Source organism: Calonectris borealis, chromosome 2 (assembly GCF_964195595.1).
Source record: "Calonectris borealis chromosome 2, bCalBor7.hap1.2, whole genome shotgun sequence".
Lineage (NCBI taxonomy): Eukaryota > Metazoa > Chordata > Aves > Procellariiformes > Procellariidae > Calonectris > Calonectris borealis.
Genome location: NC_134313.1, coordinates 39,358,892 through 39,385,630, shown reverse-complemented (window position 1 = coordinate 39,385,630; position 26,739 = coordinate 39,358,892). Strand labels below are relative to the sequence as shown.

Here is a 26,739-nt window from a genome sequence, read left to right as displayed (position 1 = left end):
GACCCGGGCGGGAGGCGGGGCCTCGCGCCAGCCGCGGGCGAGGAGGGAGGGGCGGCGGGGGCGAGGCATGACGGGGGAGCGAGTTTTCCCGGCTGGCGGGGCGGGGGGGAGGGGACCCCGGCTCCCCGCCACCCCCCCGCCCCGTAACGCCCCGGCGCGAGGACCCGCGCGCCGCCAGCACCAGCGACAACGGGGGCGGGGGAGCGGGCTCCTGACGGAAAAAAACGGGCGGCCGCCCCGCGCGGCGGCGCAAAACCGAGCTTCTCCTTCGAGCCGGAATCGAACCAGCGACCTAAGGATTCCCGCGGGCCGCGCCTCTACAGTCCTCCGCTCTACCAGCTGAGCTATCGAAGGGAGCTGGGCGCCGCCGCCATCCCGCGGCACACAGCCTGGCCGCTCCTCACGGCGGGCGGTGCGCACGGCCCGGCTCGGAGCCCCCTGCCCCGGGAACAGCCGGAGCGTAAAAATTCGTTTTAGGCCGAGATCTGAAATCGCAGGCGAGCCGAGCCTGACAGGGCGAGCGCCCGGAGGAGGGTTCCCGCACCCAGAGCCTCCTCACTGCCACCGGCGGGTCGCTTAGCACGGGGGGCGAGGACGGTGCCCTCGGCCCCTCACACCGCCGCACTGTCCGCAGTCTCCCGGGGTGCGAAGACAGCCCTTCCCTCTCCCCTCCCGTTCTCTCCTCCTCCGAACCATTGGTGCCCTGCGGCATCACGCGTGTTTGAGAAGCGTGGGTCTCATGGCGCCCAACCATCCTGCTTGTGGGGCGCCTGCGTATGAAAAAATATTGTCGTATTGAAAAAAAGGCTCCCCAAACCTCGCACCACATCCTCTTGTGGCTGCACTTAGAAACACATGAACTCTGCGGAGCTCCTCGGAGAAAAGGGTGCGAGCACCTGCCGCCAAGAGGTGGGCTGGCACTGACGGAGCCAAACACGAACGGGCGGGGGACCAGTCCCGAGAAAGGCACTCCCGGGCTCGGCGCTGGCAGGGGCTCCCCAACAGCGTGCGCTCAGTTCTGGGTCTATCACAGGGCCCAACCACCGGCTTTCTCCTTTGTTAATCTTGGCGTGATTTTTACTTTAATGGTCAAATCATCAGAACAGCATATGGTTCCTTATTCCAGATACGTTTTTTAAATGGCTTACTTACGGAAAACCGTTCACCACCACCACCACGGAGGAAACGCCCTCCTGAAGCTATCACCACCACGACGTACGAGCTACACTCGAGCGTAACCTGCGCATCTTCTAGGTACTCCCCTACACGAAAGTCCTAAGCTGGAAGTTATTTATATAAATGAAGCCTTGTACGTACAGAGTCTGTACCTGCACAGAGATATGTTTACACGGGCAGGTACCGGCCGGCGCGGGGAGCGGGGCGGGCGGGACGGCGGGGCGGGCGGCGCCCCCTGCGCAGGCGCACGGGAACCTCGGGCCCCGGCACAGCCCCCAAGGCACGGGAGAGAAAATAAAACCACGAAAACCCAACTTACCTGCGTTACAAACCTACTTGTTTATTTACAGGTAGTCTTTGCCTGCTGCTTACTGTTCAGCACCAACCTGCACTCACTGTGATTGACTTTCAGTATCCAGAGATGACAACACAGCAGGTTTCCCTACATCAAAGCTCTGACAGGAACTTTGAACTACGAAAGCCCTAATCAAAAAGTATGTGGAATAAAAACCACCCCGAGACAGGATTTGTGTCGTCAGCCTCATATGGTATGAAATGTCATCTTTTAGCATTCATTTATATTTAATTCAAAGTGGAAGGAGCTTGAAAAAAAATAGTTGTTTAAATAAGTACCTTTTTGTATATTCCTATGGTAATACATGTGTTCTTAATTTGTAGGAAATAGATCCTGAAAGCATTAGCTGAGTCAGACTACTAAATTAATAAGTACTGATGGTCCTGTTGTTAAAAAAAAAAAATAATCTAAAGATGCAGTTTGTTACGACATCCAGTAATCATTCTCCTTGGAGTACATCAGTAAGCACATACACACGTCACTTTTTTTTCTTTTTTAATCCTTTTCCTTTTTTAATCGGTATGTATTACTGTTCTGTGTGACAAGGTCTAATGTTCCAAGTTTCTTGTGCTTCTACAGGACAAAAAAAGGATGGAGATGCATCCCCCTCTCCATCTCTTCTCAGCTTCTAGTAGCTTCACAAAACCAAGCCAGAGGTCTAGCTACTTCTCTCTTCAGAGACCCTACAACAAGTTATTTGCCCCATTATTTATTCCTTTTTGCTAGGCTTCCTGCTTGTCCTAGTTTCAGCTGAGATAGAGTTAATTTTCGTCCTAGTAGCTGGCATAATGCTGTGTTTTGCATTTAGTGTGAGAATAATGTTGATAACACACTGATGTTTTAGTTGTTGCTAAGTAGTGCTTACCTAGTCAAGGACTTTTCAGCTTTTCATGCCCTGCCAGCGAGAAGCTCGGAGGGGGCACACCCAGGACAGCTGACCCAAATTGGCCAAAGGGATGTTCCATACCATATGACATCATGCTCAGTGTATAAACTGGGGGAGTTGGCCAGGGGGCAGTGACCACTGCCCAGGAACTGGCTAGGCATCAGTCGGCGGCTGGTGAGCAATTGCGTTGTGCATCCCATATTTTGTATATTCTTTTATCATCATTATTTTCCCTTTCTTTTCTGTCCTGTTAAACTGTCTTTATCTCAACCCACAAATTTTACTTCTTTCTTCCCCCAATTCTCTCCCCCTTCCCACTGCAGGGTCAGGGGGGGTGAGCGAACGGCTGTGTGGTGTTTAGCTGCCTGCTGGGTTAAAGCACAACACTGCTGATCTGCAGAGAAAAAAATTCTATTAGGCATTCATTATGACCCTAACCAACAGCAGATCAGGGACTCTGTTCCTGCTGGGAAGCAGGTCCCTTTCTGTGTAATGCTGATGCTTCAAAAAATTTCACCCAGCTGCAATGGTATGAAGGTACCACACTATTAGGCCATATGTTAGATGTGTAGGTGCATTACCAGGCTCACTTGTTACTGCTTCAATTCTATGAGAGTTCCATCTATTCCTTGGCAAAGCCTTTAATGAATAAAAAAAAAAGGATCCTATTTTATGTTGTCACAGAGCTGAAATGATGGAAAAACACTGAAGTCATGTGCAGAAGTTTGTAATTCTTTGCTGCTATGCTCACCAGGATCTCATTGTGAATTCAGGCAGCCAGTTCGACATTTATCTGGATAACTAAGCAATACAAGGATATTCCCCAGAAGGCACAGGGCTTAACACCACTGACATGAAGTTAAGAATAATCAGTCTATCCTAAATGATCTCCCTGTAGGTTGCCCAGAAACCTTACAATGGAGGAACCCAGAGTCTTTGTGAAGATGATTCTCAGCACAGATAATCAACAAGGCATGCAACTGACTTCTTGCTACGAGAGCTTCAACCTTTGAATTCCTACAAGGTAAACTCAGGAATTAGTTTTTTGAATTGTGGAAAACAAGTGGCTTATTTCCTCAGCACGCAGTTTCCCAATTCAAAAGCAACTGCTGCCGTCTCATACAACTAAGGTCTATAAAGTAAAAGAAACACGTGATGATTGCTAAAATAAAGACCAAACTCAGTGTAGGTAAGCTTACAGGTTTTTTACCAGATGCTTTCCTTTTAGTAGTCTTCAATGTCTTATCACCAGTTCCTCTAGTGACTATAATCTTAAGAGCTCTACACTGGCAGAAACACCAAATACGTCAAAACCACATGCATCCATCAAGTCTTCAGCCCAGCTACGCATCAAGTACATCAAAACCACATGCATCCATCAAGTCTTCAGCCCAGCTACACATCAAGTACATCAAAACCACATGCATCCATCAAGTCTTCAGCCCAGCTACTTGACTTGGTCTAGATTCAATGTCATAGCACCACCCATTCAGCACCTAAGGTAATCTTGCTTGCATCAGCCCTGTGGGGGTTGAGCTTTCTGCCCATGCTTGGAGAAATTCCTGATGAAGAGCACGAGGATACTCACCAGATACTCTTTTAAATTAAAATAGTTCTCCATATGGACAGCACATTATTACCTGCGTCTGCTCCGTGTCTCAGTACTGAAGATCCCAGCTTGTCATTCGTACTTGAGTCACATCACAGTCAATTCAGTGAAGCTGCACTTCAGAGCAATTTCAACTTGCTGTGTGCCTTCAGAGTCATACCTAGTCTTTTTTTTTTTCTTCTTAAACTTCTTAGTATCAAAGTTTCTGAAGGACGATTTTCTATTCATGGCTGTTGAAAATTATCTGCTTTTGCTGGAATTCTCTCTAAATGCTTACAACATTTTCCTGAGATGCCAAGTCTTACAGGATCAACCACTTCACCCAGAAGAGTTAGCAAGCTCTGTGCATTTTGACTTCATCTATTTATACAGCCTTTCGAAGAGGGGAAAAAGTGCTAATACCTCTGCCTAACTCAGTTAGCCTGCGTTCTCTTAATGATGACACAGAAGAATTGTATGTACTTTGTGATTTCATGAATTTTCCTTTACTATATTGACAGGTCTACATTATTCATGCTAGTGTAGGGAGGGTGGAAATGTAACGCTTAAAGGCTACTGTATCACAAAAATATCAAAATAATTTAGTATATTTGATGGGCTTAGAATTTATACTAGTGCATTAACCTCCGTGACAATCGTGCACAAAAAACATCCTCTTGCACGTTCCCAAAGCAGCCTATATCAGCTTCTTAAGGAGGTTGTATGACTACTCAAAGAATTCTGAGGTGGCCTTTGGATCAAGCCTTGGACTGAAAAAAACAACCGCAGTTCCCAAGTTCAGGAGGTGAATAAAGCAGCTCCACAGATATAGCCCCGCCAGGGACCTACACTAGGATCCGCTCAGGCACGTACATGAAGAACAAGTTACTTACTGTAGAATAATTGTGGTTCTCAGGGATGAGATTATATTTCAGATCTCATGAGCTGCTCTGTATCCCTGCTTCTGGCAATCCTCAGCTGTCATTGGCTTGAGAAGAAACTGAGGTCATGCTGAGCTCCACCGTCTCTTGCACAGAGTGTGAGGAAATGGTGTCAGTGCACAGCTCTGATGGACACTGTCACTTAGAAACCAAATCCTAAGCCTCACCTCCTCTGCTTATGCAAGTACAGTGGCACCTACCCTGATAGTACTCTTTTGAAGAGACAAATTTTTGGTTGGCAACCACTTCATCTATGGTTTCAATGGCATTTCAATTTGTATGAGGCACTGTATAGGCAAACAGATTACTTTTTAGGGGTTAAAAGTAGAACAGCCTTGAATCAATCACAGGGGGAAAAAACATTCCCAAATTTACACTCAAACATTACCTATGATCTCGCTATCAACTCTCCCAATAAATAATAATGATACTACTGCAAGATTAGATTAGAATATTAATCTCAATTAACAAGCTTTACTAATTTCTCAAATGCCACTTGTTTATTTTGGAAATCATGGAGGAATAATTTTACTAGTTCTGGTCAGGCATGCAAATGTTTTTTTAAAAAAAAGGATTTACTCCTTTCACAAACATACATACAACTTTGGAGACCAAAGAGATCGTTTAGAAGTCACCTGTTAATCAGGTATTAGCAGTACGTGTTTTCCCACGCTATTTTGGAATTACCCTAGAAAGTCATCACTGCAAATGCAAGAGAAGTCAGCTTAATCCTTGGATTTTGCCAAACCCAGGAGTAAACAATTAGTCCTAATGCAAGGGCTATGTAAAGTAGTCGGAGCCAGACTGAGCCAACCAAAGTAGTCAGGCAGCAGTAATAGTGTCCCAGCAACAGCCTGAGCTAGATTCAAGCAAACAGCCTAAGTTCAATAGTATCCTGGTGATAAATGGAAAGCACTGGCTTGATTTTCTACTCCCAAAATAAAAACCACTTTTTATAAAAAGTGTTCTGATCCCCTGCTTTCCAAACTAGCGACAACACACTCTCCTTCCCACTCCTAACACTGATTACAGTAACAGGAGTCACGGAGACAAATCTTCCAGTATCACAACCTGCAATCCCAGAGATGCTGGCCTCTGCTACTTGCACAACTGCAGTTTACCTGTTTTTCCAAGGCAGTGGTGCTCCCATGCCCTGCAGAATTCCAGCAGGAGGAGAGGAGAAGAGAGAGAGCGGAGAGTGCTTACAGATGTGAAAGAGTGCATACCTCCATCCTGGCTCCATTTCTGCAGTCAGCAATTAGTGTCCATGAAAGGTCCTTAGTTATTGCAAATATATTTTCTGAGTTTGTGCAAGGATGCAAGTTTATGAGAGTTTCAAACATAGAACCTCAGGGTTAGGGTTAGAAAGATCCAAAACATTAAATAAAGACAGCTTTCAGAGTAGACAATAGATAACTGGGGATTTTGGGGCTGCTGGCTTACTAGAGACCTGAGATAGTTCAAAGTTTCCAAACTAAGAAGGGAATGGGCTAGCTCAGCTGACTTCAAATGCAGGGAAGAAATAAAAAAACCCAAAACATTAGTGAATATGGCAGGGTAAAGGTTAGGAGAAACAGAGGGAGCAAAGAAATAAATACTGGTATTTAGTTTCTTCCATTGTACCGTGCCTTCAATTTTCTTATTTTGAAAGCAAAAGGAAGCAGGTATTCTTGACCCTTATTTCCAACATCCCTCCTGCTGTCTGTGAAAATAATTGCTATTTCCAGCATCTGTCTTCAGAAGCCAAGAAGGACCTTATTTTAAGAAAGACATAGTGGGGGGAAAAAGGAGTATTCTTGTACGTGCAATGTTCAGATGTAGGACTTGGGTATGTACTGAGCAACACTTGAGCAGATTTGAACATACAAATAGTTAGAAATAGGAGTTATTTCATTCCCCACAATTTTAAGTTAGGCCCATGCCTTTTCTGTGTGTTTTGGCTTTTTTCTTGCTGCCACAAACCCTACACCATCACGTGGCAACAACTGGCAAAGTCTCACCCCTTCTCTCCCACTGGGTGCAAAAGTATGTATTTGGCGGCTTTTTCTCCTAGGAGAAAAGAAAGGTGGATCTCAGGGAAATCTCCAGATCTAGAGTGAGCCACTGCAGCTTCTAAAGCTCATCACCCTGGAGGTGGAACAACACAAAACATGGGTGCCCTACAGAACTACTAGGTGATTTTTAGAATCATTGATAAATGCTTATGTATCTTCTTCCCTCTCCTGAATATGCCCACAAGTCCTCTGCTCTCTTAGGAATCTCCCTTCATTCCTTTCTGTCCCATACATACAGATCTCGGAGGAACAAGGTTTTAACTTCTATCAGTCTAATTTGTGTGAAATTGGATCATTTATCTATTGCCTTTTACTGTCTCTAAGAGCAGCAGTATAAACAGAAGACAAAAAGCTTACAAAAACGTCGGTGGTAAAAATGATTCAGTATGTAAGTCCAAATGGCAGATGAAAAGCAAACAGGAGAGCTAGCCCAACATCAGAAGAGACCTCTTCAGGATTTGCAGAGTGTGCACAAACGCATGTGGGAAAGAAGGGAGAGGTTAGGATTAGGAGGTAGCGTCTGGCAAGTATCTCTCTACGTTTATACAACATGACAATCTGAAAGAAGCTTCATTTTAAAGAAAATCTTATATACTAAGTTGAAAAAATAGCCTATAAAATCAAGTTTTCTTATTCTGAAAGAAGTTGCTTGAACCATGCCTTAAAGGTTTATAAGAAATGACTGCATTTCACACAGCCAGGCTCCACAGACTATTGGCTAATAAGAGCCATAGCACCTTCTAAACATTCTTCTAATTTCTGGTAACTTTCTTCCACCCGTCATCTTTCTTTTAATTTTTTACTTATTGAATACAAGTTTCCAGCAGCACAGACCCAGTCCAGATCTACAGGATCACTTTAGAAGTGAAATTAGATTTGCTACCAGCAAGATGAGCCACTAGAAGTATTATTTCCAGCAGAAAACAGAATTAGTAATTTAGAAAAAACAGAGGTGGATGAAGTCCAAATAAGCCTGTGCAGCTATCTCTTCATCATCAAATCAATGCCTTTCATTAACAGAACAGAGAATAATAGTCTTTTCTGAAGCCTCTTAAAGTGTCTGCAAGTTACTGCAACAGAGGTCATGCTTACACTGAAGCCTAATGCATTTGATGGTATTAATAAATGTTCAGAATCGCCCAACGTACATCAATTTAAGTAATTCAAATCAGAATAACCCATTTCAAACCAGTTGTGGCAACCAGGTTTCTGTAATGTCAGCTAGTCTACCAGTTCTTTATCTATCATTTAGAAGTAAATATTCAAAACATAACAAATCAGTAGAAGCCAACATATATCAAAGCCTCAATAAAATAAACTCCACATCAAGCAAAGCGACACAGTTTCTATTAACTTTTGCAGTCAATATACGTGTTTGAATTGACTCTTCGTAATACCAAAAGCACCTTCCACAACTCACTACACATGTTGATGAACATCCAAGGTTCACACTCACCCTGATCCTAGAGAGAAAATTATTTTGTGAGGGGTCTTGTTCTGGCAGGAAGATGGGGTTTTGCAGGAATGTTAGAACAGATTTGCTATAGACATACCCAAGAGAAAAAAACAATCCAAACCCAACAGCTCCAATCTAAAATAGAAAAATTTAGACAGATATTAAGGCTGTACAATTAATAGCAGAAGAAAAATGAAAACACTTTCAAAGCACTCTTAACTTGTTTGCTTCATACATTCAGTACTGGTTTTGGCTCAGATTGTAAACACTGCATTAATAATGATGAGTAGATTTCTAGCTTAGCATTAAGCATTTAAGCCTTTGAAATACAAATCTTCCAAAGGATAATTTTCAATTCTTCATGATATGACATGCAATCAAAATTAACTCCGTGTATTTACACCCATCATTTTAAAGAATGCTTTCATGCTAGCACACTTGGAATTAAAGCTTTTCAATAAATACATGAAGAAGTAACATACAGTTTTGCAGATGGGTTTTATGACTTTTTAGGCTCAGAAGTTACGATTACAGCCAATTTTTGAAACAAAGTACCACATGTAGCTGGTGGAAAAAGCACAGAGGTAATTTAAGTAGTTGTCAATATGTTCATCTTTGAGTACTGCCAAATTGTCAAAAGCCAAGTTCTTCCAAATTATACTAGTCATACTTGCATATTACATGCATGCATTAAAATTTTGCTTTGAAATACATTTTGACCAATGTTTCAAATCACAGATTGCAAGGTATCTTAAATGTCATGTATGACTTGGTCAGCATTTTTCTATACCTTCTTCTTGGTGACAACTTTGAAAAAAGATTCAGATCTCAGATTTTGGTCTCAAATATATAAAAACCTGTTTTAAAAAATCTCTCAAATTCAAAGGTCCTATGTGTTTAATGAAATATTCAGAAAAGGTATGAGACCAAAAAAAACCTTTTCCATAGTTTTCTTTCAAAAAAGTTTCTTTTAAACAGAAACATAACTAAAGCAAAATGGATGACATCAGAGTTTACTAAGATTCGTACCAGTTTTTCAACTTCTGTACTAGTATTCATGTATGCAAGTATAATGCAATTTATATGTATAATGCAGAAGTTAATATAATTACAACTCATTCATTTTGTAGCCAAATCAGTGTTAATTAAACAGGCTAATGTTTAATGTGAAAGGCTAGATAAAAGTTCCACCTTATAAAACCAAAGCAGATGTTTTAACTTATAGTTTTAATATAGCAATCAAAGAAAATTCCAAATACTGTACAGTGAAGTGTAGTATAGTACACTATATACTGTTATAATACACTATTGTTACATTACAGATAAAAAAATCAAATATAATTAGTACAGCAATCACAAATAAAACAAACCAAACTGTGCTGGATAACAGCCAGTACTGTGAAGATGGTATAGCTTCTATGCTAATTTATTTTTAATTCAACATGTAAAGCACTTACTGTTTAAAAAGATTTGTTTTCTAAATATATACACTATTTTAATTCTTATTTATACATTTTAAATAGCATTCCCTCCTAAAAGTGCACTCTCTCATTTCTTGGCAATAATCCTCGTTAAACATAAAATAATTCTGAAAATACCACTCGTTTCAACCTTTTATTGCTCAACCGCAGGCATAAGGGCTCAGAGGGAATCCTGCATTCTAATCTTAAGCAACTTCTTCAATTTTAAGAAGCTAAACTGATATCCACAAGCAAAACAAAGAAACCACTTACTGTTGTGGTTTTTTAACAGAAGGATCAACTTCATATTATTATTTTACAAAAACATGTAGATTCTGGCTCCCATTTTCAAATAGCAAACAGATGTAGAGATAACAATGGCATCTTCTTAAATCATTCATTTTTCATACATTTCAGATGGAGCATTGCTCTCCCAATTGTAAGCATACTATGAATTTTATTACCTGGCATTTTCAGCGCATTGAAAAAGTAGCAAGCAACTCCGCTAACCCTGTGACAGTGACAATAGATTCTACTTTTTGAAAGATGGTAAATTAAGCATTTTGGTCTTGAAAGTACATCTGTTGTAGAGGGTTGTTAGCATACAGCCTTGTGGCACTGTGCCTCTGTGACACCACTAGAGCATTCTGTCAGAGGCAACGTCTAGCTCGCATTTTGTATCTATCAGAAGACTAGTAAAGTATATGGGATTCACAAAACCAACAATATACATTGCTGTTTGTGACTATAACAGTGAAGACAACCCAAATATATTTATATGATTTCATTTGAAAAGCTGCTATTTATTTTCCCTCACTGAAATGCAAACAATTCAGAGAAACAGCAGTATCCAAAAGTCAACCTTACTAAGCAGCCAGCCATTTGAAGTAGTAAAAATCTTGCATTTGCCTGGAAAATGGATCTGTTCTCCTGACGTTTCCCACATGCTCCTCAGCAATCTAGTTCATTCTCCTTTTTTTTTTTTTTTTTTTTTTTTGTACTAGGCCTGCATTTTCAGTAATCATCTCTCATTTAGGTTATACATACTAAGCCATAGTAAAGTTTAGGATTTTCAAATAATTTAAGTCGTCTTTGCCATGAGACATTGTGTAGAAGATGGTTGGCCCCTAGACAAGAAAGTAATCAAGGCAGGTATTCAAAAATAATTTAGAACTGCAGCCTAAGTCCAGAGACAATTAAATAGCAAGAAGTTGTGGGGTTTTTGAGAAAGGGACACTCTTCACACCATTTGAGAAGTCCTATTGACAGGGCTTCACATCGACAATGAGTCAACGTCTTCCCTGCCCTTGTATCCCATCACCATTTTCCTGACTCTAACAGGGAAATCTAACAAGCACATGGGTGCTCCTAAGACAGGCACACAGATTTGCCTCAACTTACATTTGCACCCACTGCTAGCAATCAAATGAAACATCTGTTCAAATTTACACTTCAGTGTTCTTTATTTCACTTCTCCTGTACAGTTACACATCTCACCGGTATGTAGATGAAGTTTTGCTTCACTTGCGAGTATCAAAAGTCATCTTTCTCAAAAACACTGATATTTAAATACATGAGAAAGCTACGTGAAATAAGAACACTGCAAAGAAATATGCACAACCCTGCTTTACACCAGAGGAATTCACATCAGCGGATCTTGTGATTTTGACAGCATCTTACCATTCCTTTTTGAGATCATTTTGTTTTAGGAATTGGAGAGTTCTGATCTACATGACTTGAGTGGACCCGAGATGACACTAAGGGCGAGTCAAACAGAGCTATTATCTGTGTCTATTTCTATTTAGATAAGAAGGAAAATGTCAAATAACTGCTGAATTGGGAAGTGTGTCAAAATTAAACCAAGCCTTCCTTTTTACACCGTAAAAGGCACACAAACTTCTGTAGTCTTACCAGAAAGGCATGAAAGAAGTAAGCATCTTCCCTTGAAATAAGGATGACGTGCAATAAATATTTCAATTTATTTCAAACTTAAAATTCGCTCTTATACACTGTCCACATTTTTTCAGCCGAGGAAGACTTCTTTTTCTACAGAAAAGGTTAAAAACGTCTAAGTGATAGTTACCTTGTCTAAAATGCCAGAGATACAGGTGATTGCTCCCCCTCAGCCTTTCCTGACTTAAATTCCTTCCCAGGCACATGCCACTGCTATACCTTTCTAAACCTCACACTGTGACAAAGCACAAGCCTCTACTCAACATTTTCTATTTAGAAGTAGCCTTCAGACAGCTAGACTGATTCATGGGAGACTAAATGTTTTCAGAAGTCATGGCAGGCTTCCAGCTACTGCATGTGCATCCTGTTTCTCATTGAATAAGCCCTGCCAGTTAATCAGTGCATCAGCAAGGTCAGTTCTGGTGAGCCAAATTACTTCATACATTCCAAGCTTCCAAATTGCTAACTTACAGGTTAGCAATTTCAGATCTTAAAGTTTTTCATGTATTTGTGAAAAGGTGATTCTTATTTTTTACCTATAAGTAGTGTACTAAATCATAAAATATTTATTCCCTCTACATAAAAAGTTAACCAACAGAGGCATTTTAATTTACTTTGACAAAACAGGGGCTATTCTTTAAGTGACTTGCTTCAGTTAATTTTTACATAGAAAAATAAATACTCCCTAATGGGACATTTTAGCATACTAATGCTTAGAACTGTTTAAATGATTAGAAATGTAAAAAGTGAGGAGACTTTTCTGAATACAAACATATACAATACAAACAACATTTGTGAACTGGTAAAAACCCACATGTGCACAAACACAGACTTCAATATTTAAATGCTCTTAATTCCTTTGAAGCTGTATTAACATCTTTCATCCATTCAATGTTACTTTACCATTAAAGGAAGCAACAATAGTGCACTTATAAATATGACTATGAAGATAGGAAGCAAAGTGCAGTATCAGATACACATTCCATCCTTAGGGAGCAAACACAATGGCTGCTTCTTAAGAACTAGCAATGCAGGTCTGATGAACACACTACTTAAGTGGATACCAGCTATATTATCACTGATGCAGGGAAATGTGCATCACAAACTGCAGTGAGGCTAATAGAGGTGGGCAGTTTTATAGACACTGAAACAGCATGTATTCCTTGTTTCCATGGAGTAAACAGTGAGCTTCCAAAAGCTCAATTATCAGTGAACACTTCAGGATACTGTATGTTAGAGAGTCATTTCCTTCCAATAAATTGTTAATTTGCTCTGAAGAGGACAGCTGTTATTTAATTTTTGCCATTACTAACCAATGCTAGTAATCAAAGTCCTTTAAAAAAATGGATTTGCCATTGAACATTTGTTGTTTCTTGCAATTGCCAATTTCTTCTCTCCTGTAGTTGTATTAAAAGTTGCACAACATCTGACCAGCTCGGCATTTGGCAGAAAATAAAAACATGCTATCACTTACTAACAGAGCACCAAAATGGTTGTGTTGGCTCAGACAGCCATGCATAACCACACCACATTCACTTTATCTTCATCATACACTAAGTAGCCTTTTTTCTAACTTGCTTAAACTGACAATATGCAGAAATTAGACAGTTTACTAAAGTTACACTTTTTCCAAGATTTCTGACAAGCGTATACAGCTGTATGAATGAAGTTTTTAAATTGGAGGAAGTGCCAGCACAATGTAATTAAAGTACTGTATATGCTGCATTATCAAATTTAGCAGAAGTTTAGTTTCGGTTGCTTTTTGAAATTTATGTGTAATTCATGTTTATAGTGTATTTTTGAGTGGAATTAAGCACCTGGGACAGGATTAACGTCACATTTCTAGTTTTGCCTGTTCTAGCCTTTCCAGTAACCTTAAACTAGCATGGTAAGAACCTTGCATGGGCTTAAATTTTAAGACTTTTAAGGAATTAAAAATTACAAAGAATTTTCGAGAACCCACATTTACAGCAGATATTCATCTCAGTGCATTTCCTAATAACTAATTTACAGGTAACAGAGCCAGCCTGGGCAGCAGTATGGTAATATTGAAAGCTATTGCCAATCACACACTTGCTTATCATGCACTGAATAAGATGATATAATCTTTGACATACATACAAGATTTAATAACTAATCACTTTGTGTGGCCCAGCCAATAAACATTACATTTGAACAGTAATTTCTTCTACCCTTATTAGATTTTAACCTATCAAGAGTGATCCATTGGCTCAGTTGCATTAGTGATTCCTGCATCTTGACTATCCATCTCCTCAAGCTCCTCAACAGAATTTCCCTTTTGTGCTTTAGACCTTGCAGGGAATGATGTTCCCAAAGAATTCACCACGTTACCATCAGTTGATTCGGTATTCAAGTGTTCAGTACCACCTGGTGCAGAAAACGATTCGGGTAAGCCAGCCTGAAAGCTCCCAGTTTTAGCAGTTGAACTCACTGCCTCTACTTTTCTTTGAGATAGATCAACTGATGCTGACTGCTCTGTATTCTGATCCCGCAAATGTCTATCCATTGAAGCCTGAATAGAAGAGACCATTTCCTGCAACTTTTTTCTCTGTGCCTCAATCAAAGTGGGGTCAAGCTGCCTGCTGTCTCTCATTGTCACAACTCCCGGAGCAATTCGGATAAGCTCACTGTTACCAGAAGCAGCTGTGAATACAGAAGGCTCAATTTTAGCAGAAGGACTGAAGTCCGTTTCTGTGCTATGCTTTCTTAAAAGTGGTGTTTCCCTGGCTCTTTGATCATGTTGTTGACTACTAGATGCAGTTCCTAGGGAATGGCCCTTTCCTTGAAACGCAGTTATGTTATGTAGTTGTTCAGATTTCTTTTTCACTACTCCACCACTACCCAGCTTCAGCATTCCATGTGAAGGACTTGCTTCCCTGCTTCTTGAAGTAGCTTCTGCACGCACTTGACTTAAGGCCTCTTTAACCAACTCTTCAACATCAGGACCAATAGGAAAGTGCCCAGCAGCATCCACGCACAGCTCTAATCTGTCTTCTGCTGCATTGTACACGAAGTTTTTACCAGGCAGATGTGGAAAAGTACAGTGCTTGCCATCAGCCAATCCTATAAAGACAGAAAAAGTTATTCAAAGTGCTAACATATTTTAAGGCATGCTCTGAATACACAGTAATTATTGTATTTAAGCTTATTGCATCAAGCATGTAAAAACAAACACACTGAAACTTACTACTGTGGGAGAAAAACAATTTAGGCTTATATGCCATATGATAGCAATCACAGTATACCCCTAAGATGCTGCTGCCTTCTATAGTGATTCTAATGAAGAGACAGGACTGTAGTATTATTAGATAAAATAACCACCTTGCTGGGACTTGCAGTTCTAATACAACAGAAGTTAAAGAAATAGTATATGTTTACAGTAACACAAAGCAAGCCAAACCCCATCGCTACCACTCTTTCAACTCTGCCCCATCTAGGCTGTGGTAAAAGCAGTAAGGTATCACCTTAGTGATGACAGCTTTCTGCAAGTTAAAAGCTATCTGCAGATGAAAACGTGGCTGCAACAACTCTCTTCACTTCAGTTCTATCAGCTATGCAAGGAGAGCTACAGTTAAAAAAACACTTCTAAAAAAGTGCCAGGAATAGGTAAATTAATGGGATTTTTCCTCATATTCTTTTACAATTCTTGAAGAAAAATACCAGAAATTATGCACAAGGGAAGAAACACAACAAGCAAATCCCACGTCTGTGTTATCAAATACAATGCAGTCAAAACAAGTATTCTGGGCATCAATGAAAAAGGTCACTCAAATAATGTGAAACGTTATTAAATTGTTTTTATACTGATGAACCAACTGACCAATCTCACTCATCCTCCACAGCTTCTGATTCACACACTTTTACAGTTGCAGAGAATCTACAGATGAGATTTTGAGAACTTCAGACACGTAGCTCCTTTCTTTACATATCCACGGGAACCAATAACCAAACAGCCAAAACACATACAGAACAAAATTTAATCCCCAACACCTATTCGTCTAACTTAGCCTGAAGAACATACTTTAATTACATAATTTATCAGCTCAACCTTCATTTACAAAAGAGAGCTGTAACAGCTTCTATGATAGACCAAAACTGCCTCTGAAATTGCAATCCTGAAATCTCAAAATAAGGTCTTAAACAAGATCCACTAAATCAAATTTCAACTGATTAACAGTACCTACACTTGATAGAAAGCTTTGTTCCAAATGTCCAGTATAATAGTTGCATTATTACATTAAGTAAAATATTACAAATAGGTAAGGAGCTTCTTTAAGTGAAGAAGATTGTTGCACACTGTAATTGTTTAATGTGGAAATTTAGTAGTTCATAAAATGTTAAAAATCATACAAGTATGCTAATGCTGAAGTAGTAATTCTACCTACCAAGGCAGTGTAAAATCCCCGCACACACAGAAATGCAGTAACATTCAAATACAGAATATCATCTCCCACAGCCTTAGTTCTTACATTGTCAGTTGGCAAAAGTGACTTTTAAGTCAGGCATTTCCTGTGAGTTAATGACCAGCTGGGTTAAAATCCCTTGGATTCATTTCAGGTTCTGGCTAGTCATTAATCGGTCCAAAATGTCCTTTCCATCAGGCACTGTTTAAGCTAATTCACTTGCCACAAACACTACACCAGTCTTTACTGTACAAGCATAGTAAAAGAAAGAAAACTAAAAGGAAACAGATCTGCTATAAGACTCTTACACACTAATTCTATTACCCAGGCTAATAATTCAGTGAGAGGTAGTAAGCATTGAGTATACCACACATTTTAATTACTGCAAACAGAACAGAAATTACGTGGTAAAATACCTGTTTCCAAAAATAATCAAGATTAAGTTAAGGTTGATAAAACTGCCTAAGAAGAAATCAAACAGTAAGAAAGCAGCAAAGGAATCATTATCACAGATGAAACCACAAGAGCTAAACTATGAATGCAAAGACTTCAATAAGAAAATAAACTTTAAATGAGAGAAAATAACTGAATAGTACTTTCTTCTCTAAAGAAACAGATGTTATTCTTTGTAGGTAGTATTTGTAAAGCCGTCTAAAAATCAACTATACTCTAACTACTTCCTTGGTTATTCTGCACATAGTCCAAGATGCGACATTTATCAACGCAAGAAGGGGATGGATAGCTTTGCTTTTGAACAACAATTTTAGAAATATGAAAGACAAATTTAAACAACCATTTAAATCTAAAACATGTAGTACCCCTGATAAAATATCACACTAAATAGATGTGAAGCACACATCTAGAAGCAGCACACTAGAAAGATGAACTGCTTATCCAGTAAGTGTTTTTAAGTATAACAGGAATAGGTCCTATGATCTTCTCTTTTAAAAAAAAAAAAATCAGTTGACTTATTGAAGTTGTTTGTACAATTCAGGAAGTTTAAATGGAGATGTATGGTTGTAAAAAATTTCACAAGAAATTTAAGTTGAATGAACTAGTCTTAGTGAGATTCCCTAGTCTTAGGCTCTCTGAGTGAGCATAAGGAGTTCCACAATATTATGAAGATGAAAATGTACCATGGTAATAATATAAAAATATATTTATGCTTACAAGTGACTCAATACTAACTTTAAAATTTTAAAGATTTGAAAACAGACAAAGGAAGGGATAAAAACAAAAACAAAAAATACCTGTGGTTTTCTTCATTATGCTGTAGAATACTCCACCCTGCTGAAACAATTGAGGAAGCCCCTTTGCGTAAGACCAAACATCTTCTCCTGTAAAAATCAAACACAATCATTAAACAATCATATTTTAACATTACAGACAATGGCTGAAATTGTAACTCCTTGAATTAAAAGCTGAATCCTCACTCTCTTCTATGCAATTAAGAATTTTAATTTTTATTGCAAATTTACAGAACAGGGGCCCAGGACATTGAGAAACTTTCAGGAAAACACACCACCGTCTGCAGTCAAATATCCTACATGTTCTAGTACAAAGGTTCCCAAATTTGATTTGATCCAAGCTGCAGCTCCTGGTTCTTTGCCAGGCCCTACACACGAGTCTCCATTCCCCTCCTACTCATGCTTTCAACATAAAGCTAGGAAATTACTAACACACTTCCAAAATTCAAGCACATACCCTTGCACATTAAAACCTCAATTCTATATCCCTACACCTTCTCAAAAATCAGATCTTAGTTTCAGAGCTGCCATACAGCAGACTTTATACTGTAGCTGAGATAAAAATGTCCACACAGGCAGCTGCGTAAAAGCTGTGTCGGTACCTTGCTTTTCTTGAGAGTTAGAAACAAAATACCAACTGTGAGGCCCCAGCAGTCCTGTGTAACTGGCATTTTTCAAAGATGCCAAAAATGGCATTGAAATGTGACAATTTTAAATGCCGCTGAGAGGAAAAAAAAAAAACCAACCTAGACTATGTAAGGAAAGGAATATAAAGAACAGAAAAATTGGGTTACAATGACAGAATATCAGTGACCTAACAGAACCTGCCAAATCAGTTCAGATCTGCATTTTTACCTAAACCCTTTTCCTCATTTTGCTAATCACTTACCTGCTTCAGAGAAGTGACGTGTGATGTAGATGTCAAAGTAATGCAAACAAAAAGTACTAATAAATTCCATTCTCCTGATGCAGAACCAACTACTGCGCGTATACATTTTCAGAAAAAAATTGCTTTTCCCACTTTATATCAAATATTCAGGGAACATACTGAGACACTTTAAATAGAAATTGCACCCTTCTTTAGGCATCAAAATCTCAATAACCATGTGTCTCCATTTTCTATTAAAATTGGAGAATGTAAATCATCAACTAAAGTTAACTGGATGCACTTACCACTTGGAATAGAGATAGTTGGAATGTGTGAGGCTGTAAAATATTACCCACACCAATATTTCTTTGTTTGCTGTTAAGAGCAAAATAAAAAGTTATTTTTAATAGCTTCCACATACTGAATATAGGGCACACCTAAATCCCTCCTTGCATTTCTTTACTGCATATCCCACAGGGTAACTGTGGCTACTCTTCTATCCCACCCATCTCAGGTGAGAAAATGTTTCACCCTTGTGATATTAGCATTCTGTGCTATATTACGCTCTGAAACTCTTCAAGCCGCTCTCCGACTTTTCTGTTTCCCTTCCCTGACAGGCACGGGACTCCGTACGCTCCCCTGCTTGTCTGTGCCCCTACCAGAAGGATTCTGTCACTCACCTCTCCACTTCAGGTGTTATTCAAGTCCCCATTCTCTACATAAAGGTACAGTGCATCTTCATTGTGTTTTGTCTTTAGACATTTTAAAGACAGGAGACCTACATAATCTGATTCGTTTTAAATGCATTCCCTTGAACCATATATGCCCTGGTTTATTGCATTCATTTGCGCATCAAGCTCACAGATTTGGCCTTCACTTCCTAGCAAGAACATCCAAGTAAAACCAACTACTCGTCTTTCTAATTTCCCATGATCTACTGAAGAAGGAGGACTTGTCTTTTGACTTTATCCTGACAGCTCCTCTCTACTGACTTGCTAATAAATCTGAAGCTCCTCTCCAGCTCTCACTGACACACTGAAAAAAAAAATAATTAAGAGGAGCATTCTCTTTTCCTCCCCACTATTGCCACAGTTTTCCCTCTTCTCAAACAGCTGCATGGAGGGAGGACAATTACCACTGATAACAGTCTCTCACACGTTTTTGCTATTTCAAAAGGTGTTCACTGCTACCCTCATCCCTATTCTCATTCACATTTTGAAATACATATCCCTATACACAATGGCTCCAGAGCATCACTGCTGTAGCTCTTCATTTTCCCCAAGCAGCAGCAAGCTGAAGTCTTCCTGATGGTTTAAATACTGCCCACAGGAATCAAAATAACCACCACTCTGATAAGTAACAGAATACAATTGTCAGTCTACTGAAGCTTGGGGAGGCCACAGCCAGCAGCCACACAGTGGCTGACTCCATACAAAGGACTCCCATACTGCTGCATCTAGCAATCCATTCTTATTTGAAGGATTCCCTTCCCTTCCACAAGACAACCACCAGGCTTTTAGAAGCAGCCCAGTTTTACACATCAGTGGCATCCTCCAAGGAAAGACTCCCTATTCACTCTGGGCATGATTTTTCAAGCCTTGCACCAGAGAAGCATTGTTGTTTAGATAGCCTTTTATGCAACACTAACAAGGACTACATGCAGAAAAGTATGGAGAGCAGGGCTCACAAAACAAAAGCATCAGCCACTGAAAGGAATACAAACTAACTATGCTGTTTTGATAAAGAGATCTCAGATTGGAACACCAAAAAAACCCACAATTACAACTGGACTTTCCCAGATCAGAAGATATAGTGTGTCTGATTCAACTAAACTATGTTTGAGGTTTGCACATTTTTGTTGCTAGTTGGGTTTTACTGTTTGTTTTGGTTTTGTTTACCATGGGAGTAATACATTTTTAGGTCACAAGTTAATTTGGGTGATCATTTAGTTAGATTAAAAACTCCCTCAAGACACTATGTTTATCAAAGAGATGACGTTCTCCACACTATCCCCACTCCAGTACACACTCCTTCAGACCAGACCTCAGCCCCACAACATTAAGGTATGGCAACAAATGAAGACTATCCTACCCACAAACACACCTCATACACTGCTGAAAAAGAGCAGGTGCAGACTAACCTATGCCGGTGGAAGCCCAAGACTGTCACTTGGTACAGCAGAGAGGACATACAGAAGCGCAAAACAAATCAAAAGCTTAGTTGATAAACATAGGTTACAGGGAACTACAGTTGGCTTAAAAACAAGCTGTTTAAATCCAAGCAAATCCTGGTGTCAATTAATACATTTAATTTAAACCTGGCTATTTTGATTTCTTGCGCACTGACAAATTCATCAATGCAAAACAAACCTATCAAAATAGATTCACACTTGGCTTGCATGTATCCAGAGTGCTTCTGCATGGGTGTATATAAAATCAGTTTAAAAATATAAGGTTTTAACTATGTTAATGTAAAATTAAAATTCCTTTAGTCATTTCCTTATAGAATTCTGTATTTTGAGCTAAAGAAAAATAGGGGAGAAAATATATTATGCATGATTTTTTGTAAAGCTAAGTAGTCCAGAAATTACAGTATCTAATTTCCCAAGGCTGCTTTTTAAGTTATATACATAAAAATTAAAGAACATGGTCTAAAATTTTAGTAAGTTAACTAGCTGAGACCAGAAAAGAAAAATTCTAGTAACTGAAATATGAAAGAAGCATCAAATCAGCGTACAGGAGACTCTGTATGAAAGAAAAGCTTTTAAGCATCCAGAATGAATAGTTATAGATGTTTGAAGACACGCTTTCACTGTGGGCATTGGGGAAAAGAAAAAAAGCAAAGCGTGTCTGGCCCAGAGAGCTATTTCCATAGCATCTCCCCTCTACACATTCTAATCTGACTGTATTAGATGAATGCTTTTAGCAGAACAAAGTTACAGCAAGAGCATGCAGGATAAGCTGACTCTCAGAACTTTGCAGCATTGGTTTTTAGCAGTACAGGAACGTAATTGAAAAACACTGAGGCTTCTTGTCCCAGAAAGGCTGAATATAGCACCTCGAAAGTGCAAGGACTTAAGAAGTTTCTCAAGAGTTTGTTTCCCCATTCAAAAATCACAGTTGTAAGTAGTCAACTGTCTGGATTTTTTCCACAAATATCTTTGAAGGAAAATGAAGCCCTGATGAGAAGTGATTATATAAAAATAGCATCTTATTCAGTAGCTGCATAAGTTGTTATAACTGGTTGGTTTATCATTTGCTGACACTTTTACTTCTATTAGTAATGCAAAATGGATGCAGTCAGAGAAAGGTGAGGTAAATTCTATTCTAACCTGTGCTTCAACAGCAATTAAAGTCAAAGGCAAAAATTGATTCTTGAATACAAGATCAGCTCACAGTTTGTAGATAAATACTTGTTAAAAAAAAATGACACACCTTAATGCTGATGTCACTGAGATACTTTTAAAGCACCTCAGAGTTTTTTTGTAAGACAATAACTACATTTTCAGGAGTATTTCCTGAAAACGGGGAAGCTTCATCTCAAAATTAAGACATCCTTTAAACCTAACCTTTTCCCGCACTTTGGAACTGCGGTGTAAATGTCAGTGTGACGAGGAAGCTAGTGATTCAGCACTCTATCTTGCGAGAGACATGGGAGTAAACAATCAGGCTTGGAAAAGAATCAAAGTTCTGCATGATGAACTTCTGACATACCACTCTGCGATTATGCAATTGTTTCATTTCTAAAACATCACATGCTTTAGCCACACCAAATCCCTCCAGCAAAAGAGAAGGCTCCCACAAAAAACCTGTAAATATTACTAATCAACTGGTTCATAGAGCTAAGTGCATGATAATTACCATTCTACTTCCTGGCAGTAAGGAGCAAGAACTGTGAAACCTGATGAAGAAAGTACACAAATAAAGGTCCAAGTCTCCTGAGTCCAAATATGAAAATAAAAACCACAGGCACCTGATAAAAGTTGTTTCATCTTGAATTATTAACAGCTAGTCAGGTTTACATGACTGACGATTTATAAGCATAGCTTTGCAACCCTATGTCCACCTGTGGGATTCAAATCTGTGTTTATCTTCTTTCAGTTTCTCCTCTGCTTACATTCTGAAATAATACTTTTCACAGCTCTTTAAAAAGACCAGATCTTCACTTAAAATTAGCAGATTAGCTAAGGATACAATGTTGTGTTGATTTGCTTAAACCAACACAACTCCCTGGGGGGAGAAATGCCAGGACTTTATCCTACTACAAAGGTGACAATTTGGTCCTCAAACTTCCAATGAGCAGACATTCAGCGTCCCCTTCTCACCTCTGCTCTGAACTTATTTCCTGAAACCTGAGGGAGATGTAGGAAAAAAGAGAGCATGTAGCTTACACACATAGACATCAGATGTGTGCCTAATGAGAGACAGGGAAAACAGAGAGAGACAGACAGAAGAGGAAATGCAACAACTTCTAAACAGCAATTTTTAAAAGAGGACTTTACAGCAAAGAACGGACCAGTATCTCATATACACATTTTTAAAAGTCACGACACTCAACAAATCACTGATAGCATGTTAAACATTCTTCTAATAGAGGAATAAAGGAACTAACCTTCTCCATGGTTACAGAAAAGAAAAAAAAATAGATATATATGTAACTACAGTTTGTAAAATGTTCTCTTTACTTAAAAATACAATTTTAAAGTATAACTTGAAGTCAGCCTTACCCATTAGTGTTGCTAGAAGACAGAGAGAATACATCTCCTTATCAACTTGCTCTTGCAGTTCCTTCGATGAGATTTTACTAGTCACAGCAACATCTTCATGCTTCACGGCATGGGCCGAGTGTGCTGAAGCAGACTGCCTGCCTTCCTCCTTACCTTTCAGGATTTCTATCGCAATCCTGTCACCGTGCTGCAAAGGAACGGGCTCATTTTCCATGCCTTCTTTGGGAGGCAGAAGCTCTTTAGGAGGAAAGCCATAGCGAATACATTGCAAATACGGAGGAATATTAAATTCTCTCGCTATGCTTTCCTGTAGTTCCAAGAAGGTGGTAGTGCACTTTAGGGTAAGCATTGACTGCCTCCCATCATTTGTGGTAATTCGAATTTTCTTTTCTTTTGTAGATGTTGGAGAATACGGGGTTTTTGTTGGTGTAGCAGGTGCAGATGATGGCCCCTCCCGGACAGCCCCAGGAGAAGCAGTCCTAGGTTGCCCTTTATGCTCTTGTTTCAATTTTTCACTCTTCCGTTTTTGCATTACAGAAGCCTGGTCTGCAATGTTCTGCTGAATAGTTCTTTCAGCTTTGCTCATATTCAACTCCTCCTTGTGCAAAGTTTTTGTCTTCTGTCCGGTCAAAATAATTTTGGTTGGAAGTTGCGCCTCTAACTCTTGTCCTTGCTGTACATCATCAGCTCTTTGGGCGTGAGCACCATCAATATTTACAGGGGTATAATCATCAGGGTTCTTTTTGGCAGTTTGATGCAATATTGTGTTGACAACTTTCTGAACAAGAATCTCACTACCAAATTCACCAGGGAAGTGCTTGGTAACAAGTTTCATGGCGACATCATACACATTGCTGTTCAGAGATGTGTCACTTTCATACTGGAACCAGTAGACTGTTTCTCTCACCACTCTTCCACCCCACTCTAGAGTAATAGGAAAAGCTTCAGGAAGATTATCATATTCTTTACCTTCCCAGTAGTGCTTGAATCCACAGCCACATTTGCCACCTGTAGACCTAGTATTAGTTCTGTCTCCATCCAAATATGAAACAGATCCATCTTCTCTGACACGACGCACTAAGTTACCATGACACCAGTTACAAGCAGTCAAACTACTCAGGCTATAGTCTGGTACCAGCACATCCTTTGCGGGGTTGTAAGAACACACCAAACTGTTCAGGGGAAAACTGTAATTTTTGTCAGGCCTTAGCTGGCCGTGGGTACTTTTTGCCAGGTTATAGAGTTTCCCCCCCGGAGCCAGCCACTCCGGAGGAACATGATGCTCTGAAAGGGCCCCGCAGATGAGGCACCTGTGAAGGCGGTTGTCCATCACTGCTTTTTTGGCAGCTGCAGTGACTTCTTCAGGCTGGACTCCTATTACACCAGTCCTTCTGTAGAAATACTGATGTACATCAGCGACAAGACTGGGATGGATACCGTGTTTACTCATGAAAACCTCCTCCATTGCAGCGACAAGCCTCATCAAGTACTTATCTTGCAAACTTCTGTCTCCTCCAATAACACAACCACCGTCCTCCTCTAACTTGATGTACTTTTTGATGAGGTCTTGAGGAACTCCCCAGGCTTTAGGAAGTAGCTTCCTAGGCAGTTTAGGTAAAGCAGCACCTTTTATTCCAACGAGAGGAATATAATGGTTACGTCCTGAGCTACTCCATGCAATGCAGATCGGCTTGTTCAACATGCCATCTTTTCCCATGCATTTTTCTAGAGGTACCAGACCAGGGAGGAACGTCGCTGAATAATCTCCGGAGCTTCGCATTCCACTCAAGGAGTCTAACAGGATGATAGGCCGGTGAAGCACATTGGCCAGACCAAAGATGTGAATATTCCTAAGGCCCATTGGCACACCTTCTGGAGGAACAAACAAAGGGTCACATTCGTTGATAATGTCCTCCCACTCTGCTGCATCGATAAAGTCATGGAAAAGTGCCTTGTAGTGACTCAGATTCTCCTCAAAATGCTTCTTTAGATTCTCTCGCAGAGCATGCCAGAACAGTTCCCTACCAACGAGTGCCCGCGAGACTGCGTGGACGAGGCAGTGGCCATCTCCATCCACATGGACAGGAATGAGGCATTCCTGACTGTTGTTGGCTTTTTTGATGTCTTCCAGGGTGTCATGCAGGTAGATGAGGCTGCCAGAGCGGTCCTTTCCGTAACCGATGGTTTCAACGTGCTCCGGCTCAATGAGGAAGGCGCGGTCACCCAAGAGGGAGCAGTCAAAGATGTCTCCCTGGTTCATCTCCGTGAGGAGCTTGGCTTTGCCAGTTTGCTTATCCATACCGTAGCGGGCCAGGATGGGGGCCAGAAGCTTGCAGTGGTAGTTGGAGAGGCCCATGACTTTGACGAGCTCGGTGTTCCGGCGGGGCGGGCCGGCGCCGCTGACGCCCAGCAGCGCATTTCGCAGCAGGTTGTGCAGCACCAGGTCGGGGTCCGTCACCTCCTCCACGGCCAGCAGCTGCCGCTGCTCGTGGCGCTGCCCGCAGTCCGTGCACTCGATGCTGCCGCTGCTCTGCGGCCCGTGGGCCGGGAAGAAGAGCCGCGCCTGGCATTTGGGGTCGGGGCAGGTGCCCGAGAAGATGCGCCGGTCCCGCTTCTTGGAGGCGGCGGGAGGCGGCGGCTGCGGCTGCTGCTGAGGAGACGGCGGCGGCGGCGGCGGCGGCGGCTGTTGCTGCTGCTGAGGCTGAGACATCGCTCTGCTCTGGCCGGGCTTCACCCCCACCCGCGCTCCTCCGCCCTCACAGGCTCATCCCCTGCGCCCCGGCTAACGTCCGGCGCCTGACAGATGCCGCCGCCGCCACCGGTGCCGTCCGCCAACCGCCCATCCACCGAGCGCCCTCCCGCCGCCGCCGCCGCCGCCGCTCCTCGCCCCCACCCCCGCCTGCCCCCCCGGCAAACGCGGAAGCCGCCGGCGCCGCCGCTTACTGCCTCTTCGCTGCCTTAGCCGTTGCCCGCAACGCAACGGCCTCTCGCACTTCCACGCTAACGGCGCAGGCGCGGCGCCGCAGGGGCACTCGGGAATGGTAGTCTTCTGCGGCGCGAAGGCCCGGCGTGGGGAAGGGAGCGGGGAGCGCACGAAGACTACAGGGACCGTGACGCCAGGCGGTAGAGGGAGGGCGGGGGCGGGGCGAACCGGGCCGGCTGCACCGCCCCGCGGGGTTTCTGGGAAGTGTAGTCTTCTCGCGGGTGGGCCGCGGAGGAAGGGAGCCGAGAGGGACACACTTAGGGCGCTTTGCAAGCACTTCTTGCGCTTCCTGTCGTAGGGTGTGGGGGAAGGACGGGGTGCTGTGTTTCAGGTGACACCCCCACACATGTGTTCCCCTTCTGACCCCCCCGCCCTCCCACGCCCGCGGCAGGCACACCGAAGCAAGGCTCCCTCCCGTGTCACCTGTCCCTCCGGGCAGGCGCCCGGGGAAGGAGGCTGCTCACGCTGCCTGAAGCCGAGGAGCTCAGTGCCGCCACCGGGCCTTGTCCCCCGCCCATCTCCCCACAGCGCTGCCTGGCCGAGCTCCAACAGGTTGCCGCCCACAAGGGGCTGACAGGAAGGGGCACGGCGGGCGGCCCGGCCCCAGCCCGCACCTCACTTA

General features: G+C 41.6%; 1 protein-coding gene, 1 long non-coding RNA gene and 1 other non-coding gene across 6 annotated transcripts; 1 reads left to right on the top strand and 2 right to left on the bottom strand.

The window, feature by feature from the left end:
* The first annotated feature begins 88 nt into the window (after positions 1-88).
* LOC142078727 (uncharacterized) lies at positions 89-19,204 on the top strand. Of its 4 annotated transcripts, none has more exons than XR_012672332.1 (4): positions 89-1,254; positions 1,527-1,724; positions 3,316-3,441; positions 19,026-19,204. It is a non-coding gene; the product is annotated as an uncharacterized LOC142078727 (long non-coding RNA). The 4 variants fall into 4 exon arrangements; XR_012672331.1 differs by having other exon boundaries at positions 89-1,309; positions 1,589-1,724; XR_012672329.1 differs by having other exon boundaries at positions 89-1,309.
* TRNAY-GUA (transfer RNA tyrosine (anticodon GUA)) lies at positions 265-354 on the bottom strand. The gene is given in 2 exon segments: positions 265-300; positions 318-354. It is a non-coding gene; the product is annotated as a tRNA-Tyr (tRNA).
* Positions 9,667-26,114, bottom strand: VCPIP1 (valosin containing protein interacting protein 1). The gene is made up of 3 exons (XM_075141726.1): positions 23,135-26,114; positions 17,544-17,630; positions 9,667-14,953 (listed from the first exon to the last, which is right to left on the bottom strand). Exons 1-3 carry the CDS (start codon positions 25,842-25,844, stop codon positions 14,082-14,084), a joined length of 3,669 nt encoding a protein of 1,222 aa, XP_074997827.1. The 5' UTR covers positions 25,845-26,114; the 3' UTR covers positions 9,667-14,081.
* Positions 26,115-26,739: the final 625 nt, after the last annotated feature.